This window comes from Piliocolobus tephrosceles, chromosome 7, assembly GCF_002776525.5.
Source record: "Piliocolobus tephrosceles isolate RC106 chromosome 7, ASM277652v3, whole genome shotgun sequence".
In the NCBI taxonomy this organism is placed as follows: Eukaryota; Metazoa; Chordata; class Mammalia; order Primates; family Cercopithecidae; genus Piliocolobus; species Piliocolobus tephrosceles.
In genome coordinates this window covers 57225752-57249443 of record NC_045440.1, presented here as the reverse complement: position 1 = coordinate 57249443, position 23692 = coordinate 57225752, and the positions used below count along the sequence as shown (strand labels likewise).

The window sequence follows — 23692 nt, the reverse complement described above, 5'->3', positions numbered from 1 at the left end:
ATGGATGTGATTACAGATATCTCGGTAGCTTTGGGAAAAATTCTATATTACTTTTTGGAATCTTTGCTTTACAAGATAATTCCCAAGACGAAAAAGAATGTTGCTGGAGAGATTGTACTTATAACGGGAGCTGGAAGTGGACTTGGGAGGCAATTGGCCATACATTTTGCCAGACTTGGAGCCATTTTAGTTCTATGGGATATTAATCAAGAAGGCAATACGGAAACGTGTAGTCTGGCCAAAGAAAACGGTGGTGAGAAAGTGTTTCCCTATACGTGTGACTGTAGCAACAGACAAGAGGTCTACAGAGTTGCTGATCAGGTAAGCTGACTGGTGTTCTCTGCTTCTATTCCCAAGGAAAATATTGCATCTCGTATGCACTTTTACAGATAGAAGTTTGCCATAAATTTCCCTCGAGCTCTCTATGTGTTTCCTGCTTGACTCTGCATGTCAGACATCAGACTGTGTAAGCTCCAAAAGGGAGAACAGTGTAAACTAGGCAAGTGGGAATCTGAGAAGACTGAGCCCAGAGCTTCCCAGCTGCGTTTTCGGGGGTCTCATTCACCAGCAGGAGTTGGTGGAAAAGAGGCCTCCTCCTGGCTTTGCAGCTCATTGGTTGTACAATGTTTAACAAGTTACTGGCCCTTTCTAGGCCCCTGTTTCTTCATCTGTAAAATGAAAGGATTGAACCAAATGATCTTTAAGATGATATCCAGCTTTAACTTAACTTTCTATGTTTTGTGATTTGTGATTCCTCTTTTTGTGTTGTTTGTTTTTGAGACATAGTCTTGCTCTGTTGCCCAGGCTGGAGTGCAGTGGTGCCCATCTCAGCTCACTGAAACCTCCATCTCCCGGGTTCAAGCAATTCTCCTGCCTCGGTAGCTGGGATTACAGGCCCACACCACCATGCCCAGCTAACTTTTATATATTGTTTTTAGTAGAGACTGGTTTTCACCATGTTGGCCAGGGTGGTCTTGTACTCCTGAGCTCAAGTGATCCGCCCACCTTGACTTCCCAAAGTGCTGGGATTACAGGCATACACCAGTGCACCAGGCCGACGGTTTGTGATTCTAATTCATCATATCCATTATCATCATGTACTGAGGCTATATAAGAAATATACAATAAAAATATATATAAATATAAATATGCATTTAGCATATTTTAGACCAAATTTCCTCTTAGACTTAGCCTGTTGATATTTGTTCTAACTCCACACTAAATATTAACAAATACTCTAAATTGCAGCTACCATTTGTTATGTAGCTAGCAGGTACCCTAACAACAATGGGTCAGCTTTTGAGTAGCATTTCAGCCATGTTACCTCAAGTACGGTGTGGTGAGGCCGGATGCAGATGGAGAGAAAGAAACAGAATCGAGCATTTCCATTTTGTTTTGCTCACTATCCCTGGGGCCGAACACAGCACAGCCTGCAGGACCATGAAGGGGAGCACTGGGGTCACTCATGAAGCAGGGAGATCGGGCCAGCGGTGGGGGCCTTTATGTGTTTTCCTCAGAAAGGAATGGGCAAGGCAGGGTAAGCATGTTCAGCCCTGGTTAATTATAATAACTTCAGGGGGCTCTAGGGCATAGAGGCTGCCCCTGGTTGTCTGGTACTTGGCCCTGGTGTGACTGGGGTGGGCATAGAGCAGCCCAGAGTGTGAGGACTCAATAAGGGAAGTGTTTGGATATGTGGACTTAACTGGCTGCTCAGGAAGGGGAACTGATCAGCCTCTAGCCATTGCCTCAAATTGGTCAAGACAGCACTAGAAAAAAACCAAAAGCCCACTATATTACAAATAGTTACTATTCTAAGCACATTACACACATCACAACTCACTTAATCAACACAATACCACCTTCTCAGGTATATATCATTATCATCATCCCCACTAACAAATGAGAAAACTGAGGAACAAAATGAATATGCAATTTGCCCAAGATCATAAAACTAATGATTAGCCAAAACCCAGGCAGGTTGAAGCCAAAGTGTGTTCTCTTATCCACTATGCTATGGCCCAAAGGGGTGCAAACACTTTGATAACAGAATCTCCAAGAGATTTTCCATCCCTTTGGCATCAATCTAAGCTCTACATATGGAATTCACTTATTGATCCATTCAAAAAACGTTGACTGAATCCTACTCTGTGACACTTAACCTTCTGAAGCACCCTCTTCACCCTTATCCATCATTTTCTATTGCCTTCTTCTTTATTTGATGGTCCCATAGGATTTTTTCTTTATAATTCATCATGAGCTAATGCAAGTATTGTATTGTAGATCCTTAGGCATATTTTAGTACAAAGCAAGTGGAATCAAAGTTAGTCCTCATTTGTAAAGGGAAAGACACATGGCTGGAAAAGTTCGTAGACGAATATATCCAGGATGAGCTCAGGAAGTAGTCTAACAGAGCTCCAGTCCCAGTACCACTAACTAGCCAGATCAGGACCCTGGAGAAAGTTTTTTCTTCCCAAGTATTATCCCATATAATCTTCACAAGGAAGTAGGTACTATCATTTTCTCCATTTTACTAGTGATGGAGCAGAGGCAGAGAAAGTTTAAGGAACTTACCCAGGCCATAGAGTGGACAAGTGAGGGACCCCATCACCTAGGACAGACCCCATGCTGCATCCCCAAAGGGACATCAACAATATGTGCATAATGGAAAGACCCCTTCATAATCCTCTTTCTTTGATCAAAAGTATTGTAATCTCCTGCCCTTTTTCCCCCCTGCCAACCCCTAACAAATCTTTCCTTCTTGTTCAACATTTTCTTGCTACTTAGTGGAGACCAGACTAAAAACTTGAACCTAAAATTATCTTTTCACATTAAAATGTTCTTCTCCGCACTCCTATAAATAGAATTTTTCTCAGCCAACTACTTTATATGCTTTTTTTGTATAATTTCAATTACGTAGCAACTTCCAAGAAACCTAAATACTAGGGTTGTACTTAAAGACTTTCAACAAACCACAGGCTTTACCAGATTCCTTGAAATTTGTGGAAAGGTGAATAGCAATAACAGTATTCTGAAAGTGCATAGTCATTAACTTCCCAAAATTAGATTGAGGTAACATTCTCATCTCCAACATAGAAAACCAATGTATTAATAAATTGCTTTTGTTAAAATAAGCAGGTTCACAATTTATTTTCAAATGTCCAGATCCAATCAATCATTAATATTTATTTGTACGTGTGTGTGTGTGTGCATGTGCACACACATGAGACTTGCCTGTTAAGGCAATAATCATTTTGACTAGAAAGAGTAGTAAATTTGGGGGAAAACAGCTTTTTGTGTGAATTTAAATTGGGTGTAAATCACTGTTGCTCTTCTCAAAAGCTGTGGGTCTTTTGGCAAGATCTTAATTTCTCAGAGCCTGTTTCCTCATCTGTATACTAGGATAATGATGGCTCCCTAGACTGCCTCTTGGAGTTACAGTGAAAATTAAATCCCATGATCTAGATAAAATTTCTCTTGGCCCTGTTGTCCCTAAGGCTCAGGGCTTCTTAAACTGCATGACAGCAGCCACTGGGCTTTTCTTAAGTGTTCAGGAACATATTAAGCTGAAGATTCCACCTCTTTCTTGGGTCTCTATTTCCACCTCATTGGTCTTGATGAGCACTTGCTCACACTGATTGCTTCACCAAACCAATGGGATGCCCTTCTTTAAAAGTTAGTCTCCTGTGGATGTTTGCCTCTGCCCTGCCTCTCTCCCTAGTAGAGGAGTCTAATTCCTCAGCCCAGCATCAGCTCGGCAGTATTAACTATTCCTTTCCTAGCTCATTCCAATCTACAACATCAGCAGCAATATTTACCTTATTCTCCAAATCGTGTTATCTGGCAGGCTCAACTAGCAGTGCATGGACCAGGAATTAGAAAACAAAGTCAGGGCAGGCAGTGTTCCTTGTTTAGAAACATAGAAACAGATGGTTGTATAAGCTGAGAGATCCAGTTCAGGGGAGGAAAGTCTTAATTGCTGTTTAAACATACTTCATGGTTTGCCATTGGGTCAGCTTTCTCAACGTCACCTACAAAGTCATAATAATGTGAGTCAAAAAGGTGAAGAGAGGAAACCAGTCCCTCAGGTGTTTCCTGAAGCATACTCTTCTCCGAGCAGCGCTTGTGGTATACTGGGGTTTACGCAGGCAGATGAGGTGGGCAACTTAGGAGGGAAGGGTAAAGGAAAATGAATGAGGACTTAAGAGGCATAAGAGCGGCACAGCTGAGGGACTCAAGGCAACACGAGTCACAGAGAGTAATTCGATTCGACAGGGTCCGTTGGATAGAAGAGCACAGAAACATGGAAGTCCCTCGGCAGCGGATGAAAGGCATCCATGTTTAGGATGTGTTCATGCCGAAAACTGATCTGGCTTGAGGGAATGAGATGTGTCTTGCCTTCCTCCTCAAAGAGGAGTGGGGGAGATGATGCCCACAGAAGCAGGCATCAGACACCCGCTGATGTGCTGCGGAAAAACCTGTAGGCCATCTGAAGGGAACCGTCCAGAGACATGCAGGGAGGCAGTGTCACTCAGACTCCACTGCCATTAGTGACCTGGGAACGGGCAGTCATGTAACAGAAATGGGAGGTCAGGAAAATATGCTGCAGGCCGTCTCCACACAAAAAATCCAGAATCTGGCTAAATCTGTTTTTTTTTTTTTTTTTTTTTTTTTTAAGATAACTTGTCATAAAGTTACTTTATAGCTGAGGAATTTCTACATGCAAGATAAAAATATCTAGCTTCAGAGAAACTACATGAAAAAAATGAGAAAAAAAATCACAACTTGGGAAAATAAATGTCAAAATGCAACGCCTCAGTTGAACTAATGCTTGCCTTCTTCTGGCCAGGTCAGGAAAGAAGTTGGTGATGTGACTATCCTCATTAACAACGCTGGTATAGCCACAGGAAAGTTCTTCCTCGATATTCCAGATCACATGGTGGAAAAATCCTTTCTTGTAAACGCCATCTCTCATTTCTGGGTAAACCTCTTTCTTTACCATTTTCTTTCGTTGGTGAGTACGAAAATTCCATTCAGTCCTATAAACACTTGTTTGTGCATTTCTCTATAAACATACCATTTGGGGATTTTCCATTGAAAGATGTGGGGTCTCAATCCTTGCAGGGTTTATCTGTGTGCTTTTCCTGATCTTGTTTTATTCCAAATTATCAGAGTAATTTCCTTCCCTCTATCCTCTGCAGTTTGTTCTCAAGACTTATTAGGCTGTTCAGAAATCTTCCCACCTAAATACAAACTGAGAGTGACAGCAATTATACAAGAGAGATTTAATTTGGCCATGAGTGCAAAAGGAGCTTGTGCAGAGACAGGGGCTATTTTTAGTGTGGTGGTTTATGGGCATGCAGGACTGGGCATTCTAATACAGGAATTAAGGGTGGGATGGATCACAATCACCACCATTTATTGAGTACTTGCAGCCATGATGCCTTTTTCATTCTCATTTTACAAATAAGGAAACTGAGGCCCAAAGTATTTAAATGAATTCCCCAAGGTCAGGCAACTGGTAAATAGTGGCCCATGCTTACAGAAGGAAGAAGTGTGGAGGAGGGAAAAATTACAGAAAGAGAATGAGTGAATTCATGACTCAGGAGTGTCTTTCCTGAGGCCTGGAGTGGTTTACACAATGTTGCCCAGTAGGGCTGTCTTTGATGGGGGAAATGCCCTTCATCTGTGCTTCCCAATATGACAGCCTTTAGTCATCTGTGGCTACTGAGTACTGGAAATGTGGTTAATGGGATTGAGGCACTAAACTTTTAACTTTATATCATATAATCTATTTAAATGCATGTTTATTTATTTATTGAGACAGAGTCTCGCTCTTTTGCCCAGGCTGGAGTGCAGTGGCACAATCTCAGCTCACTGCAATTTCTATCTCCTGGGTTCAAGTGATTCTCCTGCCTCCTGAGTAGCTGGGACTGCAGGTGCCCACCATCACTCCCAGCTAATTTTTGTATTTTTAGAAGAGATGGGGTTTCACCATGTCAGCCAGGCTGGTCTCGAACTCCTGACCTCAGGTGATCCACCTGCCTTGGCCTCTCTAAGTGCTGGGATTACAGCTGTGAGCCACCACACCCGGTCTTAAATGCATATTTAAATAGCCACACATGCCTAGAGGCTACTTCCTTGGTTAGTGCAACTCTAGAAAGTGAGTGGGTAGAGGCTAAAGGAGAGAGGAGTTACCAGAGACGTTTTCACTAAGAGGGTTCATACTTGATGCTGCCAGGGGATGAACAGGGATCAGTGGCAAACGGGGCCTGTGGGAGGAACAGGTGCTGAAACCAGCGTCTTGGGAGACATGGGGAAGTGGGGACAGGTATGACCCCAGTCCTCTGTGTCTCCGAAAATAGGACCTTGGAATGGGCTTCCTTTACGTGTCACCTGATTCCTCCCTCTTTCCATGCTACTCTTTTATACCACTCTCCATGGAACTCAGAACTATATCCTTGGTCTTCTTCCTTGGTCACCGAAAAGCTAATGGGAATCCCCACTAACCTATTTTAACCAATATTCCTTGAGCACTTATCACAGTGCTTGCCATATAATATACTTCCCAGAAACATTTGTGAAAACCATTGGTTTCCTTCCCTGTGCTACCCTACCCCAAATATTTCCTTCAGAAAGGGGAAATGTCATCTTACTAAATGGAGCTAGGGTGCATTCATTCCAAACACATCACAAATCTAGAAATCATCCTGATTCCTCCCTTTCCCTCACCCCACATCCTTGGCTGTCCCTGCACAACACGCCCAAGTGCATGTCTCTCCCTTCTGCCGCCAGCCCCTAGATCAAGCCATCCTCATCTCTCACCAACAGCTCCTCAGGGCCTTCCACCCTCAACACTTTTGCCTTCTAACCCATCTTTATATGGGAGCAAGATGATCTTTTCAACAGGTTAATCAAATAATCATCTCACTCCACAGCTCAGAAATATTGAGACTTCCAAATGCACTTAGAATAACATACAGTTGCCTGTCATGGCCTCCCTTATCTGTCCCTCACCTCTCATTCTCTCTACTTTCTGCTAACTTTCTACATGCCAAGGTTCCTGATTAAACTCCAGAGAACATCAAGCTCTTTCTCATCTGAGCGTTTTTGCACAAGCTGTTCTCTCTCCAACAGGAATATTCTTTCTCCTGACTCATGTAGTAGCCCCTTCTCATTCTTCAGGCTTCATGTAGCCTCTGAACTTGTATCTTTATGTTGTGTATGTGCTCTGTTGTTTGCCTTGAATCAGCTCTACAGGTGCTAAGAGCTATTAATAAACACACATAAGCCTTCTGGTTGTGTGTCAGCAAGCCTAGAGACAGATGATACTGAGCAACCACTGAAACCAGAAAATCAACTTCCATCTGAAGATGATGGAAAGACTCTTGATTCATCTCAAGAATTAGAGAGCTTTTTAAAATTTTGTTCTACTGCTCTTACTAGCTCATCTATTCCAAGGCTGTGAAACCAAGCCCAAGAAATATGTCTCCACCGGGTGCTGCCTGCAGTACTTCTAGGGAGAAATTGTACTTCCGTTCTTCCAGTAAGAGATTTGCTTTTTTATCTTGAGGTCTCTCAAAGCTGCCAAGGCTACTGGTTTGCCAGGAAGTGACCTCCCTTACTACCTGTAAGGCTGGAAGGGGACCTATGACCCATAAAGCAGGTATCAGTTCAATTTCCTGAGGAGACAGCTGGTTCAATATATGAACAGCAACCATCATCCCTAAAGAATAGGCTTGTCATACATGATTAAATTAAACTTATTCTTGAATGGGGCACACCTGTGCTCTGGTTGCATTATCAAGCTATTCATTATATCCTGGAAAAAGAAGGCCTGGCTCTTACTGAACAGGTAGAAATAGGCACATCACCATGAAAGATGAAGGATCTCAGTAAGTCATTGCAATAGAATCTACCCACTGCCTTCAGTAGGTTTGTGCACAAGGGCAATTAATAGCTTTCATATTATCTGTAAAATGAGCTTTATTGTATATGAATGTACAATGATTAGAATAAGTTAAATTTCATTCCACACATTTTTCTAAGCTTAACCTATTGTGAAAACATTTGTCTGAATTTCAAGTACTAAAATTATTATCATCCTTACATTCCTTCGAATCTTCACTTAGTTTATAATCTAAACCAAGATCCCCATAAGATATTTTTCCCTGAATTAAGATAGCATTCAAAAAGTTGAGTTCCACTTTGCATTAGCTTCCTGAAGAGAGAACTGGAAACATATCAAGAAAGATAAGGGGCTTGCTCACATGCCCATCAGAAAATAGAACTTTGACCACATGAAATTTCCCTCACTGATACTGTGACCCAGACATATACCATTAATTCTGTTTTGCCTGATGCTGGTCAGGGCCTGTTTTCACATAGCCACCTGCTCCTGGACTAAACAGGTTCTATGGACCTGGCTCAGCCCTAGACGTGACCTTGCAGGGGCCTCCTCACTGTGGCAATGTCAGCCTACACTGGGAAGCCCATTCCAATGAGTCAATCCTTGGCACGGTCCAGGCCACACTGCAACTCTGAGTGTGTCCTTCTGGACTGTCTTAACAAGCACAGTTTCCAGTTTGTAGTACTAGAAGCCTCCAGGAAAGAAGAGGAAGACTAGAAATTACCTACTGATGACAAAACTGAATGGCTCTAGTTAATTCATTTCAATAATCAAAAATACCAAATTAAGAAAATAGAAACTGCTATTGGGATGTAAGACAAAATTATTTTATAAGAATTTGGTTACTTATTATAACAAGAGCACTGACAAATCCTCAGGGTCTTTCTAACTGCCCTGGCAAGTGTGCAATCTCTGGGTACATATATTTGTATTAATAAATTCATCCAAGAAAAGGTTAAGTTTCCTTTTGGAGTTGACAATTTTTTCCCACATTTTCTCAGGGCAGGTCCTAAATAGGATTCAGCTAATTAGGAAATGTGGAGCATACCCAATATACCTCATTTTCTCTAGCAACCCTGCTGCTAATTGCTGTGTTATGAAATCAGGCCAAGGGAACAGACAATGGGTGATTTGGTCACCTAAGAAGTACCAAAGATGACTCTGAATGCAAAAACACCTCTATAGATTTATTTTTCTAAACAAAAACTATGGAATAGCTGTAATTGGCTGCCTTAAGAGCCAGAGTGACAATAGATTTGTTTTGATTTTTAAATACACCTAACAGCACATCATAGTACAATTATTCAGGGATTTTAGATCTTTCAGATGCGGCAAATTTTTGGCTATTTGATTTAACAAAAAGTTAATTAGGGCTCAAGTGCTCAGAGTAAGAATATTTTGACAAGATAAGAATCCGTGCTCTCTGGGCAGACTACACAAAGGTAAAAAATAACCTTCCAATACCTCTTGTTTACAACAGACTGGAATATTCCAAGAGATTTTAAGCTATCAGGTCCATCATCTTTATCATACTTGTTTCTTTTGTTCATTAACTTTAATATGCTCTTATATGTGTGTATGAGCTTAAACACACACAAAAACTGTATCACTATGTACCTATATCATTTTTAGCTTTCAATGATCACTTTAAAACATAAACAACTTTATCATATTAAAAGTTAAGGTGTGTACTACATTGAATTTACTATCTCAGTTGAAGCTTTACAAAAAAACAAGTCAAAGTGGTGCTGAGTGACTCAATACCTTTTCTCTGTGAATTTTAATTTTTTTAATTGTATTGGTAACCAAAAATTTCTCATAAATTTATACAACTTAATATTATCTTAAAATATTCAAGCCATTTAAGTTACACTACAGAGCAATACAATCACTGGAGATATTAAAAGCTTGTCAAAGGGACAACATTGAAAAATTATAAAAGGCAATGCAAGTGCAGTAACTAAGAAAAAGCAACTTGCAACACTAAAGTTCAAAAACATCAATCTTTATTTGACAGTAAAGTCATCGTTCATTGTAGCTCAATTTAACTGTATGCATATCTGTATTCTTTACAACCAGAAATGTTTTGTGGAAACAAAGATAATCTGTCTGACCCATAAACCAGCGTTGAAAAATTTAGAAAGGGTATTAATTTGGCTTTTCCATGGGGAAAAAAAAAAAAACAAGTCTTGCATAAATGCATTAAAATGAAATCCAGCAAATCTGATGTTTGTTTTCATTACATCCCACATGTGATAAAATCAGGAAATCCTAATTAACAGGATATAGCTGTTTATCAAACAAAATCCTGATAAACAGCATATAGCTGTTTGTCAAACAAATCTGATTTGTTCACAGATTTACTTTGATTAGGAGTAATGTACAAATCTAGATCCACATGTAATTTTCTACTAATTTCTCAGGCACTAAAAACATTTTACAAAAGGTAAAATACATTTTTGGCAACTAATTGCTGACTCAACACTTACTTTACTCCTTTTTCTTTCCTTTAATAATAGATGCACAGCTAGTGAGCACTAGTTATGGGTCCCTATGAGCAATTCATCTTCTAGAATGTCCTAAAAAACTGCTCCACTGGTACATAGGGCTGCAAATTCAAACAGACCTTTGTCATTACCTACTACTTTTCCCTCTAGGAGGGAGAACTTTTCTCAACTGAACACACTAGAAGCTAGCTGCAAATTCAGCCACAGCCAAAAGTAAACACACATACAGAGACATTTGCAGAAAAAAAAAAAGTTGATAGAGAAAGGCAAACAAAACTGAATTCCTAGGCCAGGTACGGTGGCTCATGCCTGTAATCCCCGTACTTTGGGATGCTGAGGCGAGTGGATCACTTGAGCCCAAGAGTTCAAGACCAGCCTGACCAACATGGCGAAATTCCATCTCTGCAAAAAATACAAAAACAAGCCAGGCATGGTGGTGCGTGCCTGTAATCCCAGCTACTGGGGAGGCTGAGTCATGAGAATGGTTTGAACCTGGGAGGCAGAGGTTGCAGTGAGCTGAGATCACACCACTGCACTCCAGCCTGGGTGACAGAGAGAGACTCTGTCTCAAAAACCAAAACTCCTAAAAGTGGCTACATCCCTGTGAACAGGTGACTTCCCACCCTCATCATTTTTTTTTTTTTTTAATTTTACCAGTGTTCAGCTGTATCACAAACTATTGTAGACCACTGCTTTCTCTCCCTTACTCTGGGGAGTTTCACTGTCCCCAGCCATGGGATTTCTTATAAAGATAGCACTGACACTCACCTTCAATCTATTTCTCAGTTTCATTTTCTTGAAAGTTTCATAAACTTTCAGATATCAATAGTGGTGCCACTGCTGGGCCTCTATGCCCAGGCTTCCTGTCCTTAAACCTAACTGGGTCTACCAGACAGTCACTGAGATGTTCTCTGGGACTCTGGCCAGATCTTTCATACCTTTGTGTTGAAAGACAATAACCAGCTCTTGTCATTTCTAACTAGTCTACAGTCATGACTGATGCAACAAGAATTTAATTTTTGAAAGACAAAAATGTTACAACTATAAGACACAGATGTATAAATTGCCACCGCACTTGGATAGGAAATGTCATAAGAGGCCAATTGTTCACATCTAAGCAGAAACTTGTCAATTAGTTCAGCAGCTCTAAGACAAGGTTACTGAGATAAAGAATATCTGAAAAACAAATGTGTCACTCTTTGATCCAGTGTCTGCTCTCTGTTCTACTGGTCCCTTGTAGGTGAGCACATCTTGGCACTCTCCAAAACTATAAATACCAAATTCTGACAATGTTAACATTGCAATCTCATAGAAACAGATCATGAGCATTGTAAAGATTAGGTTGAAATCATTGATGAGAGAACCAGTACAATAACACAACCAACGAGATAATGATATTAGTAACGTGGATTTACACAGTGAATGAGAAAAGGAGTGCTGAGTAAGAATAGATCTAAGATGTGGTAGTGCTTTACTTGCCTGGGTGTGTTTAGCTTGCACTGAAATTCACTTTTCCTTAAACAATTCCTCCCATTCTGCCAAACCATCAAGGCAAGGGTAAATCTTGTTTAGGGTAAAGCTAGGAAGGTAAATGCAATTAAATTTTAATGTGAATTGCTAAAAACTACATGGAAAAGTTCAGCTTACCAGAAAACTAGGTTTTAAGACTTTTAGCCAACCACAAATATAAAATGTTCATTTGATTCAATTAGTACAGTTTACCTTAAAAGAAAAAGAAATCAAATAATATAGATTAGTACATAATAACCTCTAATCTCATTGAAAACAATGACTATATGGTACTTACTTTTCTACTGCCACAGAATTTAACACATTATGGTGTTAAATAAATACGTGTTAAATTAGTCAATTCATCAAATACTTATGAAGCAAATATAGTAATGAATGAAATATTGACAAAATGCATTTATACCTTCCAGACTTGTAAGGCCTTCCTTCCTGCCATGATTAAAGCTAACCATGGTCACCTGGTTTGTATTTCAAGTATAGCAGGAGTATGTGGTATTAATGGACTATCAGGTGAGTACTTTGTTTCACCATGTGTCACAGAACTCAGAAATTAGGACTCTTCCAAGACAGATAGAAGCTCTTCCTGCACCAAGGGGAAATCTCTGAAATAGGTGACTCTATTTATAATGCCAGCATTCTCTTCTATTTCCAGAAGGAGATATATTCTCTTAAAAAAAAAAAAAAAAACAGAATATGCCTATTGGCTTTGGTCTTCTTGGGTTAGGAAACACTGATATGATTTCCATTTTTTGTTGGATATAGAGTGTGGAGATGTAAGAGTGGAGTGTGGAGATGTAGGAGTGGAGTGTTTGGCCACATAAATTGACTCTGACAGGAATGCTTTGTCCCCAAGGACAAGCCAGAGAAAGGGGAAGGAGATTCCTTTTTTTTTTTTTTTTTTTTTTTTTTTTTTTTTTGAGAGGGAGTTTGGCTTTGTCGCCCAGGCTGGAGTACAGTGGCGTCATCTCGGCTCACTGCAAGCTCCACCTCCCAGGTTCATGCCATTCTCCTGCCTCAGCCTCCCGAGTAGCTGGGACTACAGGTGCCCCCACCACGCTCGGCTAATTTTTTGTATTTTTGGTAGAGATGGAGTTTCACCGTGTTAGCCAGGATGGTCTCGATCTCCTGACCTTGTGATCCGCCTGCCTCGGCCTCCCATAGTGCTGGGATTACAGGCGTGAGCCACTGTGCCCAGGGAGATTCAATTTTTAAATGTAAGAGTTAATTCAAATTTTAAGACAATTCCAATTGTCAAGCTCTATTACTAATAGTTCCTTGCTTTGTTTCAGATTATTCTGCAAGTAAATTTGCAGCCTTTGGCTTTGCTGAATCTCTCTTTTTTGAATTAACTATGGTAAAGAAAACTGAAGTTAAAACCACCATCGTGTGCCCACACTTCATCAACACTGGAATGTTTGAAGGCTGTACAAGCAAGTAAGTTAACTCTTAAAGTAATCTTTGCTCTTATAATAATCTTCCACTGTATGTCATCGTCTGATGATTTTGAAGTTTTGAAATATGGAGAGTAAAACAAAAGAAACAATGAGAATGACTAATTTAGTAAAAGAAAATTTCAATATGTATGATATTTATAAATTTATTCAATTTAAAGACAATAATATAGTTGTGAGGTTTATGATTTAGTGAAACTTTAAACCTAAAGTACTAATCAGTATATTAAAATGTAACAGAGAAATTAATACTGAGAACTTTGAAAATATTTAGCATTGTAGTATTGAGAAGATAATTTTTTCCTAAAGAGAATACAAAGGTATAAATAACCTCAGAAATAAAATATTTTGTAAAATTGATTAATATATAGGGGGAAGTATTGCAGAGTGACATTTTGGTATGAAGGTTAAATTTATCTAGAACAGTTCAAACTAGGATGCAAATATAATATGAGAACTTTTACATAGGGAGCCAGTCAGTGAGTATATTGGAAAGTATAAACTGGATATGAGGACAAGCGTAGTTATTACAATAATTAAAAAAGAGACTGACACAATCCAAATGACATGCATCAGCTGTATTTGTGGGACATGGAGACAGCCAACAGAAAGCCTGGCTTAGAGGCAATCAAACTATTTAGAGTCTAGTGAAGCTTTAAAATTAAATAGAAAGCTCCAAAACAAGTGGTCAAGAGTTAACAGAATGTATAGGGGAAAGCTCTCCCCAAAGAGACATCTATTAAGCTGGTCAAAATTAGCAAAGACAATCATTCAAAATTTCTGGAGATTGGCCGGGCACAGTGGTTCATGCCTGTAATCCCAGCACTTTGGGAGGCCAAGGTGGGCAGATAACCTGAGGTCAGGAGTTAGAGACCAGCCTAGCCAACATGGTGAAACCCTGTCTCTACTAAAAATACAAAAATTAGCCGGGTGTGGGAGTGGTGCACGTCTGTAATCCCAGCTATTCGGGGGGCTGAGGCATGAGTATCGCTTTAATCCAGGAGGTGGAGGTTGCCGTGATCCAAGATCACACTACTGCACTCCAGCCTGAGTGACAGAGCAAGACTCTCAAAAAATAAATTAATTAATTAATTAATTAATTAATTAATTAAATCCCTGGAGATTGATCAAAGGGGATGCAAAAAATTGAGAAGCATTTGTTGAATAAAATCTATGGAAATTCAGTAAGAACACTAAAAGACCACAGCTCTGGGGCTTGGGACAATCCCTCTTGCCTTTTGGGATAATGGTTTCAGCAGACTTGACAACAAAGTGACAGTTCTTTCACTCTTCCTGGGGGTGAAACTGCTATTCTGGGTGGTTTGACAGCCATTGGAACATTGGCAAATCCCATTTTTAACAGCTCCATGCAGGAGAAGGCCTATATTGTGTGAATAACCTCAGCCAGACAGTGCTTGATCATCTTATGAAGGGAAGATGCAGAAAGGGACTCTTGGTGAAGAAGGCAGTTCTTCCCAGAACAGCTCCTTGTTGTGACAGAACGGCTCCACTAAGCTCAGCAGTCAAGTAGCAAGTTCCATCTTCCCCAGATTCCTAAGGCAGGATACTTGTTTTAGGTAGATTTCCCAGGCAATGAGTATTAGCAGATCCCATTATCCCAGGCTCTAGGCTGTGGAAGATCCATACAGGGTAGTGGCAACAGCTGGTTGCCAGAATGGTTCCTGTCATCTCTACCTCCAACCCTTACATCCTGATTGATAAGGACAATTTGGGTAAAGTAGCCATGGAAGAGTAAGTTTTATATTACCCTTATCTCCTGCTCCATAGCACAGAGTAACCAGGTGCCAGGTGAATGTTAAGGCCCTCCTCAAAGACTGGTATCTCTCTGCTTCTGCCATAGGGCCTGACTTCAATTGGGTAAGACCATGAGCCAGAATACAAAAAGAACAGGAAAACCAGCTAGCAAATTGTGGAGGTTAAGAGGCGGGTGTGATAGTAGAAGCAGACCAGCCAAAGCTTGACTAAGAGACGAGCAAAAGAGGCAGTAAAAGATTGTCTGGCTAAAACCACAGTCATCTCTGACAATCAGGAAGATAGTGTGCACGCCCAAGATTGTATCCTCTGAGGAATGACACCAAAACTACACATTGACTGTAGAAGAGGGAGATAGACTTCACTGAACTAGTACAGCCAAGTCACTAAATAAATAAACAAGCCAACAACCATAACAAAAAGCCCTATGGGAGAGTATTATCCAGAGTTCCCAAAATATATTATCTGTAATGTCTACTTTTTAACAAAAAATTATGAGCTATTCAAAGAAACAGGAAGGTATGACCAACATAGAAGCAAAAACATAGGTAACAGAAATTGCTTTTAAGGGAGCTCAGATGTTGGACTCAGGAAAGAAACTTTAGAAAGCTATTATACATACATTCAAAGATCTAAAAGAATCCTTGTTTGAAAAATGAAAAAAGGTATTATGACAATGTCTCATCAAATTTCAACAGATTGAAAGTATAAAGAAAAACAAATGTAAACTTAGAAATGAAAAAGATATGATGACAATGTCTCAACAAATTTCAATAAATAGATAGTAAACAGAAAAAAATGTAAATTTAGAAGCAGAAAAGAAAAATAACTGAAAAGATAGATTCACAAGAGCAGTTCAAGAGTAGATTTGAGTTGGCTGAAAAAAGAATGAGTAAACTTGAAGATATACAGATACAGCTTATGTAATCAGAAGAAAAGAGAGAAAATAAAATGAAGAAAAAAATAGCTTCAGAGAAATCTGGGACACTGTTAAACAAATAAATACATATATGAAGAGAGTAACATTAAAAGAATATACAGAGATGCTGGGCGTGGTGGCTTACTCCTGTAATCCCAGCACTTTAGGAGGCTAAGGTTCACTTGAGCTCAGGAGTTTGAGACCAGCCTTGCAAATATGGTGAAATCCCATCTCTACTAAAAATACAAAAAAAAAAATTAGCTTGGCATGGTGGCATGCACCTGTAGTCCCAGCTACTTAGGAGGCTGAAGCAGGAGAATCACTTGAACCTGGGAGGTGGAGGTTGCAGTGAGCCAAGATCAGGCCACTACACTCCAGCCCGGGCAAGAGAGCAAGACTCTATCAAAGAAAAAAAAAGAATATACAGAAAAAGGAGCAGAAAAAATATTCAAAGAAGCAAGGGCTAAAAACTTCCTAAAGTTGATGAAAAACATTAATTTACATATTTAAGAAACTCAGTGAACTCCAAGTAGGGTAGACACAAAGGGTTCCACATCCAGACATATCATAGTCAAAATGTTAAAAGATGCAAGCAAACCTATATCTTGAAACTAGCAAAAGGAAAAAAAAAAGTCTCATCATATACAAAGGAACCCAAACGTGATTAATGGCTGACACCTCAACAGAAATAATGAAAGCTAAGAGGCAGTGCGATAACATATTCGAAGTACTGGGGGAAAAATTATGCACCAAGAATCCTATATCCAGCAAAAGTATCTTTCAAAAATGAAAGCAAAAGGAAGGCAAACCAAAACAGAGAATTTATTGCTTGGCATACCGCCTCACAAGAAATATTAATGGAAATTCTTCAGAATAAAAACAAGTGACTCCTGAGAGTAATCTGAATCCACATGAAATAAAGTGACAGTAAAGATGACAAAGTAGGTAATTTTTAAAAGACAGTTCAAATGCCTATTTCTTTTCCTTTCTTCTCTTCATTGATTATAAATACAATTGTATAAATAAAATGCACATAATAGTTTTATTTGGCCTACCACATATAGAAATGTAACATTTTTTACAATAACAGTACAAAGGACATGAGTGGGGACAAAATTATACTGTAGTACATAAATGACACCAGATGGTAACTCAAATCCACAGGAAGAGATGAAGAGAACCAGAAATAAGGGAGGTTGATATGACAAAATCCATAAATATATACTTGTTCTCCTTCATTCTCTCAGCTTCTTTAAAACATAAAACTTACAAAGTAATAACTACAATAATGTGTTTATAACACATATAGACATAATATGTATAACAACAATAGCACAAAAGCGGGAGAGGCATTACAGCTATATAGGAGTAAAGTTCCTATATCTCACTGGAATTAAGAGAGTATAAATCTGAAATTGGTTCTGACAGGTAAAGATGCATATTATATGCCCCAGGGAAAAAAAAAAAACGTAATTTTAAAAATTATCGGCTAGGCACAATGGCTCATGCCTGCAATCCCAACACATTGGGAGACTGAGGCAAGCGGATTGCTTGAGCCCAGGAGTTGAGACCAGCCTGGGCAACATGGTAAGACTTTGTCTCTAATACATATTTATTAGGCGTGGTGCTGTATGCCTGTAGTCCCAGCTACTCAGGAGGCTGAAGTGAGAGAATGGCTTCAGCCCTGGAGGACCAGGGTGCAATGAACAGTGATTGTGCCACTATACACCAGCTTGAGCAACAGAACGAAACTCCATCTCAGAAAAAAATTATTAAAGGATGCTCCTGTGATCAAAGGGCATAAAGAATTATAAACTGAGTATGCTTAATAGACATCTATAGAATGCTCCACCAAACAACAGCAGAATGCACATTCATCTCAAGCACACATAACACATTCTCTGGGATAGACTATATGCTGAGCCATAAAACAACCATCAATAAATTTCCAAGGAATGAAATCATACAAAGTATGTTCTCCAGACGAAATGAAATTAGAAATGAAAAACAGAAGAAAATTTGAGAAATTTACAAATATGTGGAAATGTGACATAGAACTTACATAATATGACTAAAGCAGTGCTTAGGGAAAATTTTATTTTAAAATATAAAACATCTTAAATAAACAAACTAATCTTCCCCTTAAGAAGCTATAAAAAAGAGCACACTAAATTCAAATCAAGCATAAGTAATAATTGTAGCAGAAATAAATGAAATAGAGAGTGGAAAACTGGAGAAAAATCAATGAAACCAACAACCTTAATGATCAACAAAATTAACAAAACTTTAGCTAGACTGACAAAGAAAGAAAAAACAGAGAAGTCTCAAACTACTAAAATCAGGAATAAAAACGAGGACCTCACTACTGGTAACATTGCAGAAAGGAAAAGGACCATAAGGAAATACTATGAAAAATTATGTGCCAAGAAACTAGATAACGTAGATGAAATGGAATAATTTCTAGAGAGACACAAGCTAACAAAACTGACTCACGAAGGAAAAAACATCTGAATAGACTTAAAGATATTAAATTAGTAATCTAAAAAAAAATTCCTACAAGAAAAATCCCAGATCCAGAGTGCTTCATGGGAAATTCTATAAAACGTTTTAAGAAAAATAGCTACCAATATTTCAAAAACTTCCAAAAAAATACAAGAGGACTGACCACTTCCCAACTCACTCTATGAGGGCAGGATGACCTTGATACCAAAACTACACAGAGACATCACAAGAAAATAAAACCAAAGATCAATACCTGTTATGAACATAAACATAAAAATCCTCAATAAAATACCAGCAAATTGAATCCAGCAACCTATCACATTAATACATCATGATTAAATAGCATTTATCCTGGGAATGTAAGATTGGGTTAATATTTAAAGAGAATTTAATACAGTATATCATATCAGTAGAACAAAGAACAAAAGCTGCATGATCATGTCAAAACACACGGAAAAAGCATTAGATAAAATCTAGCATGCTTTCAAGATAAAAACACTAAGAAAGTAGAAATAAAAGGGAACTTCCATGACTTGATAAGCGGCATCTATGAAAAAGCCACAGCTAACATCATGTTTAATGCTGAAAGACTGGATGCTTTCACCCCAAGATCAAGAACAAGACAAGGCTATCCAAATTCACCAGTCTGATTTAACTACTGTTCAATAGAACATTTAGACAAAATATAAAATAAAAGATACTCGGATTGGAAAAAAGGAGCAAAACTATCTTTATTCTCAGATGACATGATCTTGTATATAGAAAAGCCTGAATACATATGCACACACACACACACACATAATTACAGCTACAAAATGAATTCAGCAAAGGATCAATATTCAAAATCAATGCACTAAACTCATTTGTATTTCCATACATCTGAAATGAATAATCTAAAAATGAAATTAGTAAAACAAGTCAATTTAACAATAGCATCAAAAATAATAAAATACTTGGGAATAATTTAACGAAAAAAGCACAAAACTTATCCTATGAAAATTACAAAACATCTTCAACGGAGATTAAAGAAGACTTAAATAAAAATAAATCCCATGTTCATGGATTGGAAGACTTAATGTTGTTAAAACACAATACTCCCCAAACTGATCTACAGATTGAATGCAATTCCTATCAAAATTCTAGCTGCCTTTCTTGCATGCATTGACAAGTGGATTCTAAAATTTATGCGGAAATGTGAGGTACTCAGAAAGCCAAAGCCATCGTGAAAAAGAATAAGAAAATTGGATGGAATCACACTTCCCTATTTCAAAACTTACTATAAAATTATACTAATCAAGACAGTGTCAAACTTTCTTAAGGATAGACATGTATAGATCAATAGAATAGAACAAAGAGTCCAGAAATAAGCTCTTACATTTTTGCTCAACTGCTTTTCAACAAGGGTGTCAAGACAATTCAGTGGAGAAATAATACTCTTTTTAACAAATAGTGCTGGGACAACTTGATAGCCATATGCAAAATAATGAAGTTGAACCTCAACCCCTACATCATATACAAAAATTAACTCAAAATAAATAAAAAAGCTAGGAGTAATAGATAAAATCATAAAACTCTTAAAGAAAAATGATGTAAATTCCCATGGCCTTGAATTAAGCAATGGTTTGTTAGCTATGACATCAAAATACAAGCAACAACAGAAGATAAATAAACTGGATTCATCAAAATTAAGTACTCTTATGCCTCAAAGGACATCGATAAAGTAAAAATACAACTCAAAGAATGAGAAAAGATTTTTGCAAATTTTAGAGCTAATAGGGGACTTGTGTCCAGAATAAATAAATAATTCTTAATGACTCAACAATTTTTAAAAGCCCAACTTTTAAGAATGGCAAAAGATCTGAACAGATATTTCTTCAAAAAAAGATGGCCAGGTGCAGTGGCTAATGCCTCTAATCCCACTTTGGGAAGCTTAGGTGGGTGGATCACCTGAGGTCAGGAGTTCGAGACTAGCCTGGCCAACATAGTGAAACCCCATTTGTACTAAAACTTAAAAATCAGCCAGGTGTGGTGGTGCATGCCTGTAACCCCAGCTACTTAGGAGGCTGGGGCATGAGAATCACTTGAACCTGGGAGGAGGAGGTTGCAATGAGCCGAGATTGTACCACTGCACTCCAGTCTGGGCTAGAGTGAGAATCCATTAAAAAAAAAAAAAAGATATAAGTGGTCGGTGGTCAATGTGTGCATAAAATGATATTCACCATCATCAATCATCAGGGAAATGCAAATCAAAAGCACAATGAAAAAGTACTTCAAACACCCTAAGATGGCTAAACTCAAATAGACAGATAATAACAAGTGTTGATGAGAATGTGGAGAAACTGGAATCCTCATACATTGCTGATGGAATTATAAAATGGTCCAGCCACATTGGAAAACAGTTTGACAGTTCTTCAAAAAGGCAAACAATAAGTTACCATATTTGAACTCCTAGCCATATACCTAAGAGAAATGAAAATGAAATATTTTATACAAATGTTCATAGCAGCAACATCCAAATTGTGAAAACAACCCAAATGTTCATCAAGTGATGAATGAATGAATAAACAAAATGTGGTATATTGATACAACTAAATATTATTCAACAATAAAAAGCAATGAAATTTGATACATGCTACCACATAAATGTACCTTGATAACGTTATTTTAAGTAGAAGAAGCCAGACACAAAAAACCACATACTGTATGATTCCATTTATATGAAATAGCCAGAATAGGCAAATCTACAAAGACAGAAAGTAGACTATTGATTGCCAGGGACTGAAGGAAAGGACAAGGAGAAAATGACTGCTAATGTGAACAAAGTTTTTTGGGGGAGTGATGAAAATATTCTAGAATTAGATAGTGATGAACAATTTTCTGAATATACTAAAAATCACTACATTTTATACTTTAAGACAGTGAATTTTATGGTATATGAATTATTTCTCAATAAAGCTGTTATTTAAAAACAATGAAAAACTTCACATTAACTTGGAAGGCACAATAAAAAAGACAGACAATAACAGTGTTGTGAGGATATGGACAAATTGGAACCCTTGCACATTGCTGGTGGTACTGTAAATTGGTGCAACTGTTTTGGAAAATACTTTGACAGTTCCTCAAAATGTTAAACATAGAATTAACACATGGCCTAGCAATTCCACTCCTAGGTATATGTCCAAGAGAAATGAAAACACATGTCCCCACAAAAAACTTGTACACAAATGTTTATGCAGCATTATTCATAACACCTAAAAGGTAAAAACAATCCAAATATCCATCAACTGATGAATGGTTAACCAAAGTGTGTCATATTTGTGTGATAGAATATATGTGATGCAAGAATTCAACAAAAATTAACGAAAGCATTCTGTGAAAAGTGATTGATTATATGGAGTTTATAACAAAAAGTAATGTATATTTTATTAGTAGTAGTAAATCATGTACTATACATGTTTTATATCAGCAGCATTGATAATAAACCTATGTATATACACATATGTAGTTATAGCTAATGTAAGTATACTCTACATGCGTTTTTAAGCTATTTAGTTTGTTTCTAACATTATTATTAAAACAATATTAGTAAGAATTGTTAATATGTGACTAAGTCTTATTAAAAGCTAGAGTGTTAAGATCACAGAAAGATGACCAGCCAGGATAAGGGGGCATGGTAGCCAGAGAAGTCAGTGACGTTAAGTGATAACTTTTATAAAATTGTTGTCCTTAGATAAACAAACGTAAAAAAAGAAGTCTCCAGAAAACGAAAGATTCACAATCCTAAAATGGTAGAGAATTAAACAATGATCTGTAGATTCTATTTTTAAATAAGCATTAGAGCCCTTTAGGCTATAGTTCTGGAAAATTTTTAGGAGAATAAAATATAAAGACTAACTCTCAACATTCAATTATGGAAAATTGATGAGATTCCCAGAATCAGCTGAGATAAACAGAATTTTTGAGGGGAGTGTGGTTCAACTAATTAAGCAGAATAATTTAAAAGTATAAAATGTCAAAGTAATAACTTATGTGATATTTATTTACATTCTGATCCATTTCAACTATTGATTTTACAAACATCTATTTCTGCTTAATGTTGTAACTGACCTATCTAAACTGATACATCACACATGTTCAAGAGATTTTTTTTTTTTTTTTTTTGGTAAGAAAATATTTGCTATATTGCTTCTTTTTTTTTTTTTTTTTTTTTTTGAGATGAAGTCTTGCTCTGTCACCCAGGCTGGAGTGCAGTGAGGCAATCTCTGCTCACTGCAACCTCCACCTCCTGGGTTCAAGTGATTCTCCTGCCTCAGCCTCCCAAGTAGCTGGGATTAAAGGCATGGGCCACCACACCCAGTTAATTTTTGTATTTTTAGTAGGGATGGGGTTTCACCATGTTGGCTAGGCTGGTCTCGAACTCCTGACCTCAGGTGATCCATCCGCCTCAGCCTCACACTCCCAAGTGCTGGGATGAGCAATTGGGCCGCGCCTGGCTGTAATTTTGCTTCTTAATAGTATACAACTATGGGATATTTGGGAGGAACAGAGAGGGAAGAAAGAAGTGAAAAATCTAAAAGCTAATCCCAGTGCTTTGGGAGTCTGAGGCAGGCGGATCACGAGGTCAGGAGATCGAGACCACCCTGGATAATACGGTGAAACCCTGTCTCTACTAAAAATACAAAAAAAAAAAAAAAAAAAAAAAAAATTAGCCGGGCATGGTGGCGGGCACCTGTAGTCCCAGCTACTCAAGAGGCTGAGGCAGGAGAATGGTGTGAACCCGGGAGGTGGAGACTGCAGTGAGCTGAGATTGTGCCACTGCACTCCAGCCTGGGTGACAGAGTGAGACTCCTCTCAAAAAAACAAAAACAAAAAAATCTAAAAGCAATGACTTTCATATGTTTAGACCATCACACAGCAGAAAATCAACAAAAGCAGGAAGTTTACTGCAGGAAATTAAATATATTGGCATTAGTCCTATTACTGATCATAAGAGAAAACACAAGGCAATTCCTAAGATTTGCATTTTGTTTGACTAGATTTTGTTTTAGTTTTATTTATTATTATTATTATTATTATTATTATTATTATTATTATTATTATTATT

The 23692-nt window shown here is 38.1% G+C and overlaps 1 protein-coding gene across 1 annotated transcript in view; it reads left to right on the top strand.

Annotated features, from left to right (window-relative positions):
- Positions 1-23692, top strand: part of LOC111524869 (short-chain dehydrogenase/reductase family 16C member 6-like) — a 25930-nt gene continuing 2238 nt past the window's right edge. Inside the window, exons 1-4 of the mRNA XM_023190173.1 lie at positions 1-321; positions 4847-4978; positions 12354-12474; positions 13233-13377. Of these exons, the coding sequence (XP_023045941.1) occupies positions 1-321; positions 4847-4978; positions 12354-12474; positions 13233-13377 (719 nt within the window). The remainder of the gene's footprint in view (positions 322-4846; positions 4979-12353; positions 12475-13232; positions 13378-23692) is intronic.